This window comes from Mus musculus, chromosome 10 (genome assembly GCF_000001635.26).
Source record: "Mus musculus strain C57BL/6J chromosome 10, GRCm38.p6 C57BL/6J".
NCBI classification, from domain to species: domain Eukaryota; kingdom Metazoa; phylum Chordata; class Mammalia; order Rodentia; family Muridae; genus Mus; species Mus musculus.
This window is the reverse complement of record NC_000076.6, coordinates 67,090,443-67,104,227: the sequence shown is the minus strand read 5'-3', so window position 1 is coordinate 67,104,227 and position 13,785 is coordinate 67,090,443. Positions and strand designations below refer to the sequence as shown.

The following is a 13,785-nucleotide window of genomic DNA, read 5'->3' as shown; positions in this document are numbered from 1 at the left end:
GGCAGATGAAAACAAAATCTCACAGCAGGAAGAATGGAAACTGAAGGAGCCATGGGACTGACCTCCTCAAAGCCTGGGCTTATTAGCAGAAGCTAAAGGTCTACAGTAACCACAACAACCCTCTAATATAACTAATTACAGCTCTAACTCCAATGTGCTTTAAAAGTTTCTAACCCCCAACTAGAGAGTATGAGATGGCTGACCTGTTGCAAGCACAGAATGGACTCAGGCAGCGTCAAACGTGATTTAAACAGAAGTCCTGTACACACATAAGTTTGAGGCACAACCAATAGAGTCAGCTTTGAACTATGCAGAGGAAAGGTTAGGAGCCAGGAGATAAAGTCTGAAACGACAGGCCCGGACCGTGTCTCGAGAGGAAGGCACCATCAAAAGCCCAGCCGGCGTCCATGGAAATATGGAAACGTGTGCAAGCTGTCCCCTGAGATATTTAAAGTCACCTTTGCATTCTCCACAGACAACCCGTGAACATCAGCACACTCTCAGCACGGCCGAGGAACCTGTGAGCCGGTTTCCTTAATAATCAAGATCAAGACACTGGGGCTGGGTACAGTCTTTAATCCTAGCGCTCAAGTGACAGAAGACAGTCAGATCTCTGGAAGTTAAGAGGCCGATGTGATCTACAGAGTGAGTTCCAGGCCATCCAGAGATACATAGTGAGACCCTATAGAAAAACAATTCATATGAGCTGACAACACTGATTAGCGTGTGAGCACATGCAGGGCCCTCCACTGGCCCTCCCTCCTTGTACAAGCACTATTTGCCTGTGCACCTACGCTGTGTGTATCAAGTCTGTGCCATTGCATGCTTGTGAGGATCAGAGGACCACTTATAGTAGTCAGCGTTCTCCCATCCCTCCCTTGCTCCCCCCCCCCCCCCACTCCTCGTGTGTCCTAGGGATCACACTCAGGCTGCCAGTCCTAGGACAAGCATCTCTACCTGCTGAGTCACCTCACCAGCCCAATCAACTCCTTAGCAAGGATTTGCCACAATTAATTTGATCCACATCACATAGGGGAAACGAGACGAGTATGAATGAGAAGCAACTTTTTAAAGGCGAGGATTTAGAAAGAAAGACTGAGTCTGAAGGACCTGCGAGAAACTTCGAGGTAGCAAAAAAATGAGGGGGATAAATACTCATAGAGCTAAGGGAGGCGCATCTGGCGCCATCCATGGGCCACACAGACTCATTATCTTCACTCATACTCCACAGCTTACAAATATGGCCTTACTGATCTTGTTACAATCTTGTAACATCTTGCTACAGATGTTAGCACATATATCATGGCGCCTATGAATCATTGCAGGACCAGAACAGAAACGTTTTCTTGCGTTTCAAATCTGCCTGTTCAGCCCTCACCCACCCCCTAACTCTGAGAGCCAGGGATCTTTCTGCTGTACTTGGTTCTCTGCCTTTTCGGATCTTGTGCTTGAAGTCACACAGGACCCAGACTTCTCAGGAAGTGTTTCTTTCATAAGAATGCAGAGTGAGGTTTCCTGGACTAAGCTGTAATTCCTTCCCTCCAGCGCTGTCTGAGCTTACTATAATTTATCTAGAACACCTAACTAACGGACATCTTGGTCACCAGTGACTTTCGACAACAGTGACTCAAGCTCCTGTAAACACATGCAGGTTTCCCTGCAACAGAAGCCAACACTGGAGGGTATCAGGATCATTGGGCCAACAGTTAAGAGCAGATTTGACTCGGGAGAAACCGTCTCTTGGGCTGGCCGTGCCATGGGTCAGTGGACTGCTTCCCTTGTGTACTATGTCTCGGCCAGCACTGTGGCCCAAGAGCTGTGAGCCTGACCACCCTCATAGGTGCAGAATGCACCACCCAACCCCCTGCACCTCGTTAACCTGCGACGGATGGGGGTGTGGTGCTTTTCGCATTTTTATTTGTCCTGGGTATTTCCTCCTTGGCAAGGTGTCTCTTAAGATCTTTGGCCTATTTTCTATTCATTGCTGAAAAGCAATGTTGATGGTGGTATCTGTCTTTCTCCTTCCCCTAGCAAGAGAGCACCCAGTTAGTTCTTCACCATGTACTATGTATGATGAGCTACAGTTTGGCTGCTGCTCTTAGCCAACCGCCGAACCCTTCTCTAGCCCTGTCCATCGAACACTGTCGTAAGGAATTGGTCTTGGACCTGTCAAGTGTTTTGCTCGCCTGTTTGGACCATACTGTCTTCCTTTCTTAGCTTCTCGGTGTATGAAGATTAATTCAAGTGATGTCTCTGGTGCCACCACAGACTGGCCCACCTGGGGCGTCCCACTTTGTTACGGTGCACCACGACGAGTCATGAATTGGTGGACTCTGCGAGCCTCTTGTTGAAGATCTTTGCATCTCTGTTCATGAAATGGTGGTCTTTTGAATTCCTTATATTAATCTGTCAAGAAGCTGTCCATCAAACCACTTTACACCTAAGCACGGTCCTCAAGTGATTAGCAAGGAGCTGAGGGACTTCAGAACATAGGAAATCTGCTGGGGTTTTTTGTTTGTTTTAGGGCAGATATTACAAAAGCCTCTCCACACGTATCTGCTCCAGGAGGAGACACTTACGTAATTTGTTCCTTCTCTTTGGTAGAACTTAAATAAAAAGTGGATTTTCTGAAAGGACCTGGACAACTGGAGGGAAGGAAGCAAAGGACTAGATTTCTACCATCCCACTTCTCGACTTTACTCGGTGTGTTTCAAGTCATAGGGCAACATCAAATAAGCACCTTTACTCTCCTGTTCGAATGGCAGGTAAGTAGTCCTGGGATAGAATTATCATTTAGCTTTCTGAGAATCCGCTCACAAACTCCAGTTTTCTGAATTCACCAATCTGTAGTTCAAAATATGGAAGTGTGGTTCAATTTACTGCGTTTCAAGTGCGCCTCAAAGAGTCTCCGTGCTGCTTGACAGAGTATCATTTTTTTTTTTTAACCAGGAAGAGAGTGGGCAAGCTCTTTGGTCTCAATCCAGGTTTCAGGTGAGGCTACTTCCTAAATGTGAAGAAGATCTGAGACAATGGCGATTCTCAGGCGAGTTGCCAAGAGCTAGAGAGCTAGCCATCAGAGATGAGAGCTAGCCATCAGAGATGAGAGCTAGCCATCAGAGATGAGAGCTAGCTATCAGAGACATTTGGCTTTCCCCAAGGCTGAGAGGCGCCTCTGATCAATCCCAGCACTGACTGCGTGCTTCCCTATCTAATCTGCCTATTCTAATGCAATCTTACCCTACTTTTCAGCACATCATCTCTTTATGACTCAACCCCACGCAGGATGCCAAACTCTACCTCTGCGGTAACCGGAACACCCAAAGGAGAATGGCTGAAAGAGGCAAGCGAGCGGGGGTTCATCTGGGCAGAGAGAGTCTCTTCTCCCAAGCCTGCCTCCCTCTCTCTCTCTCTCTCTCTCTCTCTCTCTCTCTCTCTCTACCACTACTCTCTAAGTCACTATTAAGGTAATTTGGTAATTTTAGCCTTCTTACAGATGAAAGTCTTTTCAATTATTTAAAAATACTTCCCTATTAGAAATGGGAAGGTGACCCAGTATTCAGTCTCATTAGCATACTCATTAATAATTACAAGACTTGTGATACTATCTCCTTACCCTGTAATTCTGCTCTACACCTGGGGCGGCTCTCTTTCGCTGCCTCAGGTACTTTCCTACTCTCTATTGATTTGCTAATAAGCGAGCTCCTTTAACATGCAAAAAGCTGTACATTCCACTATCTCCTAGGACAACTAGAGGAGGAAGTGGTAGCGAGAGTGAGACTTTTAAATGAGTCCTAAAGCCCTTTACATTTGATCACCACCCATTAACATAGTCATTCAAAACAAAACTAGCAGTGACTCACCATTCATCTCATTACGAGGAAGAGCAAGAGGTCTCCAGAGAAAACGTCCTCCAGCCTACCTACACTGCTTCCCACCAAGGCTGAGCTCAATATCCACAGTGGTCCTGGCACAGCACCATGAAGGATGCACTGCACACACAGCATACAAACACTGATGAAATGTATAAACAAACAAAGCTTTAAATATTTCCCTAGCTTCTATGTGGAATGAGAGGAAGCATGCCAAGTAAGGCCACATTATAAAAGCTACTCGAGTAGGCTCAGTGGTTAAAGGTGATTGCTGCTCAACCATGAAGGCCAGAGTTCCAACCCCAGCAACCCCACCCCACCCACATCACTGCCCAGCCCCATAAGCTGGACTTGGTTATCCATGTTCTTTTTTTTTTTTAAAGATTTATTTATTATATGTAAGTACACTGTAGCTGTCTTCAGACAGTCCAGAAGAGGGTGTCAGATCTCATTACAGATGGTTATGAACCACCATGTGGTGGCTGGGATTTGAATTCAGGACCTTTGGAAGAACAGTCAGTGCTCTTAACTGCTGAGCCATCTCTCCAGCCCCTGTTCTTATAATAACCCCAGTGTGTGGGGTGAGGGGCAGAGTCGGGAGAGTTAGTTGGGTTTGCAGGGTACCAGCCTAGCTGAAAACATGAATTCTCCAAGGTCAGAGTAACCCTACCTCCAAGGAATAAGGCAGAGCAGCAGAGGATAGGATATGCCTGACACCCTCTGGCCTTCATTTGGTGCAAGGAGCACAGGCAACTGTGTGCGCGTGCGTGCACACACACACACACACACACACACACACACACACACACTGCTGAGCAGAAGATACCGTATTCCCTTTTCTCACATAAGGCTATAGCATCATCTTACACACTGAAGCATATATCTAATAGCCATCAATTAGCAGATCTCAAGTATCTGAGGTCCAGTAACAAACAGCAAGCAGCCACCTCTAAAAGCTGGGCGCTTTCCACAAGAGGCTCCTCCTAGGATTGACCGACTCTTATGTAGGTCAATAGTTCTCAGCCGTATCAGTTTCCGAGTGGCCCTCCGGTTAACACGCTGCCATAATGAGACGCACCGAGCAACCCCCTTGTACAGGCAACTCCAAACAAATCCATCTATCTAGATAAACCAGTAAAGTGGAAAGGGGAAATAAAAATAAGTTACACAAAGGCCCGTCAGCATATGGATGCTGGGACAAAATGATTAGGAACTGGACGTGACTGCCTTGCAAACCTGCTGAGGACTCCATGTGACACAACTATCAAAAACGTCTAATCAAGTGGTGAACACAACCTTCCCTTCTCGTTTACACAACAGGAGTGTGCAGAGACAGAGACAAGAAACTTCAGTCACGGTTAAAACTGTGACTTTATAAAGTGGAAATTTCAGGCTCTGACGATGACAAATATCACAGGAATGACAAGCATGATCTTCCTAAACCAGGAAGGACACAGGAACAGTCTTTGTTCAGGATGTCCCCCACACAGCACAGAGTGCAGCATCCCCAGACCCATCCCCACCTGCTTGCTAGTGGTTAATGCCAGTCACAACAACGAAGAAAAGCAGCTTGCTAATTTTTAATTTTCCCCCTGGACTAACCAACTCACACCCAACTCAGGTATGACTCAAAAGTACTGGAGTTCAGCTCCATTACCTATGAACCATGGGGATCACTGGCTACAGAGTTAAGTTCTCTAAACCTCCGTTTCCATGGTACCAAGGAGAATCAACACTCCAGGGCTGTCTGGGGCGGCAGGATGACTCAACAACACTGTAGCAACCCAGGGTAGGTAGGTGGTTTACAACCCGTGGCTTTTTGAAATAGGAACAAGGGGGCTGTGTCCTGCAAACAATAACAAGAGCCATCACCTCTGCAAAACAGGCAGAAGAGACTAAATGCGGAGGGGTGAAAGGAGTCCAGAAACTTAAGGGATAAATTATGAGGGAGGGTGGGGGGCAGGGAATTGGGGGGGGGGGATTTAAGAGGTCAGAAAGGTAGAGAATGGGAAATAAAGCATCCAAGAAAAAGATGCAATTCAGTCAAGGGCACGAAAACACACCTTAGCTCAGGAAAGAGAGGAGGGGAAAGATATGTTAAGGATGAGGAACGAAAGGCTGTAAATAAAGACATTACAAGACCGCTCTGCCCATGGAAGGACATGAAAGGACAAGGAAGGTATGTGCCAGAAAAACTGCTGCTTAGAGGGCAAGCACATCTCCCCAGTAACGCTGAACAATGGTCAAACTAAATAAACCAGGACAAACGCAATCACCGCAGCCCCTGAAATAAAAACACACATTCTTAATGTAAATAAGCAAAAAAAAAAAAAAAAAAAGGAACGGAAGAGCAGAAAGCAGCGGAGGACTTCTCTTCCTGGTTCTGTGGAAGGAAACCCCGCAGGCCTCCACCTCCTCCACAGTGCTGGGATCACAAGAGCTCACCACCATCCCTCCCCTGCTGCTTTCTTTCATGGCCAAAATTCTTCTTAATTTATAGGCCTCATGAACTACAAGGCACTCATGGTAACCTATCCCTGTCCCTTGATACCATCCCAGGCAAATCCGACTCCTTCCTAAACACATTAATTAGCAATACCTTACATCATCCTTGAAAAGCAGGAGGTAAGCAAGAGTATTATTAGCCTCTTTTTATTATGGGGAAACTGGGGAACAAAAAGATTAAATTACAGTACGTCCCAAAATGAGCCATCATATTTTCTAGGACTTTAATTAAAGGCTCCAAACACCACATTACAGACATTATTCTTTCTAGCTTAGAGAACTTTTACTATTGCTTCCACCAGGGGACCAAGAAAAAAAAACACCTACAGTAACTTAAAAGGTCAGCTTAAAATTTTGGACAGTGTTAAGAGGTAACACACACGCGCGCGCGCGTGACGGAAAAAAAAAATAAGGACACTTGTAAACAGCACCACGGGTCGGAAATCCTGGGTCCACGTTTTAGGCTGTGGGGCAGGCAAGACAGACAGGAGTTGGCTGACGCTGATGGAAAAGGTGCCCCAAGGGGCCCAGAACAGCCTCGCCATCCCTGCAAACCCATCACTCCAAACGTGACCCCCGACGCTCTCCCTTGGCCCCTGCATTGCACCACGAGCCTCGCCGTGCCAACCCAGGCCTGTGGTAGGCCCTGGCTGCCGAGCCTCGGTGAGCACCGGAGCCGCACCTAGCCAGACACTTCACAATCCCGGCTTCCCCCGCCCCCGGCCTCGGCTCCCACGCGCTCTCACCGCCCGCCCGGAGTCCCCCGGCCCGGGGAAGCGAGGTGACCGCGCAGCTCGGTGGAGCGCAGCGCCCGCGGGGTCCCGGAGCCGCCGCCTATCAGCGGAGCGCAGGGGCGGGGCCGGCAGGGCCGGCGGGGCCGCGGGCGGGGGCGGACGGGCGGGGGACCGGGCTCCGGGCGGCTCCGGGCACCGCGCGCACACACCGGGCCGGCTCCCGAGGGCGCCAGCGCGGCCCCGGGGAGCGCGAGCGGGGAGCGCGCGGCCTGCGGTCAGCGGCCCATCGGCCGAAAAGATGGTGTCCTGGATGATCTCCCGAGCCGTGGTGTAAGTACGGGCGGGGAAGACGCTTGGGGCCCGGTTGCCGGAGCCAAGCTCACGGGCCGCGGCCTGCTCACCCGTGTCCCAGTCGCTGCGGGGCTCCGGGGCGGCGGCGGCGTTGGGAGCAGCAGGGCGCGGGCGAACGGACTGGCAGGCGGTGGGCTCTGCTCCGTGGAGCCGCTCCCCGGCGCGCGGCGGGCTCTGCTCGGCTTCTCCTCGGCCTCCCCTCCGCTCCTCGGCTACGCGGCAGGCGCTGCTCCGCTCCTCGGCTCCTCCGCTGCCCGGCGCTGCGCGCGGCGGGCTCTGCTCGGCTCCGCGGCGCGCTCCCGGCTGCGGCTCCCGCTCCCGCGGCCCGCGCTGCGCGGCACCGCCCTGCGCAGGCTCCGCCGACGCTGAGCGCGGGAGGCCGGCGGGACTCCGGATGCGCCCGAGCCTTTGTCACCAGGTCTACCGCGTTGCGGTGTCTGTCCGCGGCGCACGCCGCTTGGTCACGTGTAGGAGGAGGAGAGATCGGTGTCAGAGCCCGGGCTGCAGAGTCTTGCTCAGGGGTCCCGAGGTGACCTGGGAAAGAGCCTGCGCTAGAAAGGTCGGGCAAACGCTGACCGTGGAGGGCCGTGGGTGGGAAGAAATGTTTGCAATGGAGAAGGCGCAGGTGCCAGTCCCCTTTGTTCGGGTCATCTCCTCAGTTCACTGATTGTGATACAAACGAGAGCTGCGGATGGGGAGAGGAGGGGGGAAAAGTTGAGATGTGTTGTTTAATCTGCAAAGGTATTTGAATACAAGTTAAACCGGTTCTCTTCCCATCTTTCACCTTACCCTGTGCGCTCTAAAGCAAAGTCACCAAATAAAGGGCCATAAATTAGGTAAAGCCTGGGGGCGGGAATTCATTATTCATGTAGCAGTAGTGTCATCTGAGTACCTTAATGAAATGTTTATATGAGGTTAACAGGCCTCGCTGATTAGCTTATAATTTGAAGGGAGAAAATGACATTACTTGGGCATTATTATTTTCACTACGGAGAAGGAGCTAATTTTTTTTTAACTTGCTTTTATTTCGTTTGGAAGTGAGCTAGGTAACCTAGTTTGCAATGCATTCAAAATTTGCTCTTTCATAAAATGTCCTTTAAAGCCTCTGAACTTCTTGTATTCATCTTAAAGCCACAAATAAATAAAGTTATGCCACGGGTGCCTTCAAATTATGTTTTGCCTCTTCCAAGGCAGTCTTCGGGTTTCCACATAATCCAGGCATACTTTCTTAACCTACCAGAAGTCCCTCCACTATTTTGGCCTAGCCCCTCAAATTAAATGCCCCATTAAAAAAACTGGGTTTGTCTTTTGATCTCTTAGACCATTTTCAATGATGGAAAATTATGGAACACCTTGAGTTTGCATTCATCAAATAAGATTTTTATTTTTTTAATTGGTGAAAGGAAGTATGTTTAGTGCTACGCTACCTCCAATACAAAGGTCAGTACCACGTAGGAGATCTTAATGGGACACACATTTCACATCCACAGATATCTACTGTACAGGTCAGAATGTCAGGTCTTATGAGGGTTATACCTGGTGTAATACCCAGTGTTAGACAAGGAAGAAATTATCTGTGGTTGGAGCGTCATCAAAGAAGGCAAAAGAGATTACGTTCATAATAGACCTTGAGGAATGAACCCGATCTAGACCGCCAAAGAGGAAGAAGGAAAAGATTTCTGATAGGTGGACTGGTGTAAACCAGAGCTGGGGTAGATTACAGAGTGAGAGCCAGAAAAGCAGGAAGAGAAAGAGAGGCCATTGTTTTATGAAGACTTTTATAATCCCAGAAACACTGAGTCCAGTACTGAAGGAAGGATGCGCTCCTGCTCGGTCAGCCTGTGGAGTTGAAGGTCTGGGGTGAAGGGGAAGCATGCAAATGTGACTTTTTTTTTTAAAGGTCATTAAAACATGTATTAATCAGGAGTCAAGAAATGTGTTTCGTGAACTTCGGGTCCAGCACATTTGTCGAGGAACATCTGTGTGTGTGTTTCCATCTGCGCTTGGGTTATCTCTAAATGTAAAAGCTGTCCTAATAGCTACACAAACCTAGATACTTGCTCCGCACTGTGAAATAGAATTTGTTTGTGTATCTCCTTCTTCACCTACTGAAATGCCCAGCTGGGCCTAAACAAGGTCAGACAGTTTCCTCAGCCCGAGCCTTTGGAGGTACCATCAAGGACAAGGGACCCTATCTAAACCTGAACTCCCAAGATTAAGGAGCAATTCTTTGCAGACCTTGAAGCATAACTCTGAGGACAAGAATGATACATTAGACTCAGACTCAGACTCCACTTAGTAGCTGTGTAGCCCCTCTGACTGTACTGAGCCCACCTGAGCTTAAGTTGCCTTTTTTTTTTTTAATTTATCGTTTTGGGTGGCCTTGGGGTAATGTGACAGAGGACAACCTGTGGGAGTCAGTTTGTTCCTTCCACCACGGGATTGGGTGAGCATAGGGACTTAGGCTTGACAAGCAAGCAGCGTCTCCTCATCTTCAATTGATTGTCACAACATCAACTTACTTAAAGCTCACAAGACCAATAAATGAGTGGTTTTTAATGGATTCCGTGTGTGAGCGTGGGGGGGGGGGGGGTGTCTGCCTGTACCTGGGTGTGCCTGAGTATATGTATGTGTACCACGCTTCTGCAGAAACCCTAAGAGGTCAGAATGTAATGTCAGATCCCATGAAACAGGAGATACAAGCAGTTGTGAGCTGCCATTTGAATCCTGGAACCAAAACCTGGGTCCTTGGCAGAAGTAAGTGCTATTAACCTCTGAACTAGTTCTCCAGGTGAGCAAATTTTAAGGAATGGTAACGTGAGCATACCTCATAATACTAAATTCATATACACTGCCCGTACCTCATATTCTGAAGGCACTGCTCACAGATTGAGGAAAGCCCACACACAAACACATCTTTCCCTAACTTTTCGTAGCTTCTGTGTTATAGCATTGTACACAAATCAAAACTCGAACCAGCTGGTCTGAATTTAAATATCAGTTCTACCACTGTGACTCGCCCCATAAGATAAGGCACATTCTCATATATAATGTCCACATGCAGCATCTAGTGGGTAGTAATTATTCCATAAGTGCCAGTAGCTGCTTTCAGAACAAAGAAGCACGGACTAGCCAAATACCTACATATTAAATTTTAGACTATATTTCATTTTCTTTTGTCCCCCCCTCTGAGCCTGTGTTTAGATATCAAAGTTATATATACAAAAGTTGTATACCATAATATTTTATAAGGAATGCTATAATTAATACAGGTGCAATTCTGCAGTGGGCATCTGTGGTGCTTTGAATTAAGCTTGACCCAGGGAGTAGCACTATTAGTAGTTGTGGCCTTGTTGGAGGAAGTATGTCACTGTGGGGGTGGGCTCTGAGGTTCTCCTCCTAGTTTCCGGTAGTCATTCATCTTCCTGTGGCCTTCAGAACAAGATGTAGAACTCTCAGCTAACCATATACCATGCCTGCCTGCATACTGTCACGCATCCAGCCTTGATGATAATGGATTGGACCTCTGACCTAGAGGTTCATCCTGTGGTATTTTGCTGAAAAAATGTGGCTGCTTTTTGCCTTTGTCTGAAGAGTCTGCCTGAGACTAAGTCTAAGGTAAAGAGAATCAACAACAAAGGAAATCTCAGAAAATCCCACCTCACAGAGACACACTTCTTCCAACAAGGTCACACATCCTAAAAGTATGACTCTCTGGGCCAAGCATATTCAAACCACCACAGCATCCTTCACAGACTTGCCTTGAGGAATTCCTTAGGAAAAGTACATGAGGAATATTTCTGAGTGAAACTTTATGTTTTCATGATCCTTGGCCTAAAACTGCAAAATTATTTACCAAAAAGTTATTCATGTCTTCTGTTACATCAACAAAGCACAAGAACTTTATCAAGATGCAGCCTGGCCGCCTGACAGTAGCAGCACATGCCTTTAATCCCAGCACTCAAGAGGTAGAGGCCTCCTTGTGAGTTCAAAGCTAGCCTGGTCAGAGTGAGTTCCAGGACACCCACAGCTACACAGAGAAACCCTGTCTTGGAAAACATAAACAAACAAACAAACAAATAAATGAGCAACCTGACAGTCTTATACTGGTGTTTTGTTTCCTAGTAATGTATGACAGGTCTTTTTTCTTTTGTATTTCATATCTTATTATCGAGGTTGAATAATTGCCCTAATATTTACTTATTAATTATCTCACTATTTAAACAATCTGTGTGTGCTTTGATCACTTCTGTGTGTTTCTTGTTTGTCTTCTCTGAGCCCCTTACTGGATAAGGAATCTCGGACTATTTAACATTGGATAGAAGTAATTTTTAATCTTATTTTACATCTCTCATGGATGTCGGGTTTTTTTTGTTATATGGTTCATAGTTCTAGTGATGTGTGTGATGGATAGGTATGTGTGCACATAGAGGCACACATGGAGCCACAGGTCAATGTCATGTGTCTTCCTCTGTTACTTTCCACTTTATGATTTGAGACCTGGGATCTCTCAGAGCCTGGAACTCATCAGTTGGCTAGATGGCTGGCCAGCAAACCTCTGGGATCCATGCTCCTGTCTCTCCTCCCACGCACTAGAGTGACAGGGGCATCTGCCATGCCCAGGTTTCTTACAGGACTGCTGGGGATCTGAACTCAGGTCCTCAGGCTTGCATCGCAAGCACTTTACCCACTGAGCCATCTCCCCCACCCTGTAATAACATTTCCATTTGTTTTCCTTTGTTCTTGGTGATGTGGGTGTTACTAGAGTTCAAACTTAGGACCTTGCACACACTAGCCAAGTGTTCTGCCAATGAACTGCATCCCCAGCTCTTACACATATTGACGTTCTTTCTTTCTTTCTTTCTTTCTTTCTTTCTTTCTTTCTTTCTTTCTTAACTTCTTGTAAATCCAGATGTTTGGTAACTATGTTCTTCTCATACACAATTGAATTATGGAGAGTTCTCTATTTCCTTCTATATAACTAACATGTTTTCATCTCTGTTTTGCCATAATGATATCATCTGGCAGTCGTAGTGGTAAAAACTTTCTCCTGCTTTCTTCAACTGTTTGTTCTAGTTTCATTTCTATGGCTGTGACGGGCACCCTGAGAAAAAGCAACTGAGGAAGGAAGAGTGTATTTTGACTCACAGTTCCAGGTGACAGTCCATTATTGCAGGGAAGTTAAAGCTTCACATCCACACTGGGTGGTGGGGGTGATCTTTCCTTGCTTTCTTCTGGCTTTCTCCTCTCTTAGAAGGTGCTAGACCTAGGGAATGGTGACACCCACAATGGACTGGGTCTTCTTACATCAGGTAACAATTATGAATATTGCCCCCCACCAGACATGCCCACAGGCCAACCTAGACATATTTTTGGAGATGAAAACTATGCTCTAGCAATGTCTCCTCTTTCCAGCATATTCTTTTTTCTTTCTTTCCTTCCTTCCTTTCTTTCTTTCTTCTTCTTCTTCTTCTTCTCCTTCTTCTTTTCCTTCTCCTCCTCTTCCTCCCCCTCCTCCTCCTCTTCCTCCCCCTCCCCCTCCCCCTCCCTCTCCCTCCTCCTCCCTCCTCCCTCCTCCTCCCTCCTCCCTCCTCCTCCATCTCCTCCTCCCTCCTCCTCCTCCTCCTCCTCCATCTCCTCCTCCTCCTCCTCCTCCATCTCCTCCTCCTCCTCCTCCTCCTCCTGTTTTCGAGACAGGGTTTTTCTCTGTGCAGTCATGACTGTCCTTGAACTTACTCTGTAGACCAGGCTGGCCTCAAACTCAGAAATCTGCCTGCCTCTGCCTCCCAAGTGCTGGGATTAAAGGTGTGAGCCACCACTGCCTGGCCACACAATTCATGTTCTGTTTTACCCATCTGCCAGGTGCTCCTTGTAAGCATACCTATGTGCTGTTTTTTCGCACTCCTTTATCTTGCTAAATACTTTGCTCAACTCTTCAGTTAGTTCTCTCCCTCTCTCTCACCTAAGCATACCTCAGAGGAGGGGATGTCGACATCTCTGAGGCTAGGAGCACTTGTTGCTGTTACTGAGGACCAGCACCCACAGGTCTGTAACTCCAGCCTCAGGGGATCTGACGCCTCTTATGATCTCAGGTACCAAGCATGCACTTGGTTTGCAAACATGCATAAAGTCAAAGTACCATACACGTAAAATAATAAGATTATTTTTAAAATAATTGTTTTAAGAATATTGCAAGAGGGCCGGACGTGGTGGCGCACTCCTTTAATCCCAGCACTCCAGAGGCAGAGGCAGGCGAATTTCTGAGTTCGAGGCCAGCCTGGTTTACAAAGTGAGTTCCAGGACAGCCAGGGCTACACAGAGAAACC

At 47.5% G+C, this 13,785-nt stretch overlaps 2 protein-coding genes across 17 annotated transcripts in view; one reads left to right on the top strand and one right to left on the bottom strand.

Annotated features, from left to right (window-relative positions):
* Positions 1-7,877, bottom strand: part of Jmjd1c (jumonji domain containing 1C) — a 159,976-nt gene extending 152,099 nt beyond the window's left edge. For 7 of the 12 annotated variants that reach the window (XM_030244815.1, XM_006513042.4, XM_030244806.1 and 4 more), the window contains exon 1: positions 7,510-7,877. The gene's annotated coding sequence lies outside the window, so the exon portion shown is untranslated. Of the gene's footprint in view, positions 1-7,120; positions 7,220-7,509 lie in introns of those variants that run through there. The other 5 variants (XM_030244817.1, XM_030244810.1, XM_030244805.1 and 2 more) reach the window with 4 other exon arrangements.
* Positions 7,240-13,785, top strand: part of Reep3 (receptor accessory protein 3) — an 87,800-nt gene continuing 81,254 nt past the window's right edge. For 2 of the 5 annotated variants that reach the window (NM_178606.5, NM_001204915.1), the window contains exon 1: positions 7,240-7,438. In NM_178606.5, the coding sequence (NP_848721.1) occupies positions 7,407-7,438 (32 nt within the window). In that variant the 5' untranslated portion in view covers positions 7,240-7,406. Of the gene's footprint in view, positions 7,439-7,811; positions 8,019-13,785 lie in introns of those variants that run through there. The other 3 variants (XM_006513727.2, XM_006513728.2, XM_006513726.4) reach the window with 2 other exon arrangements.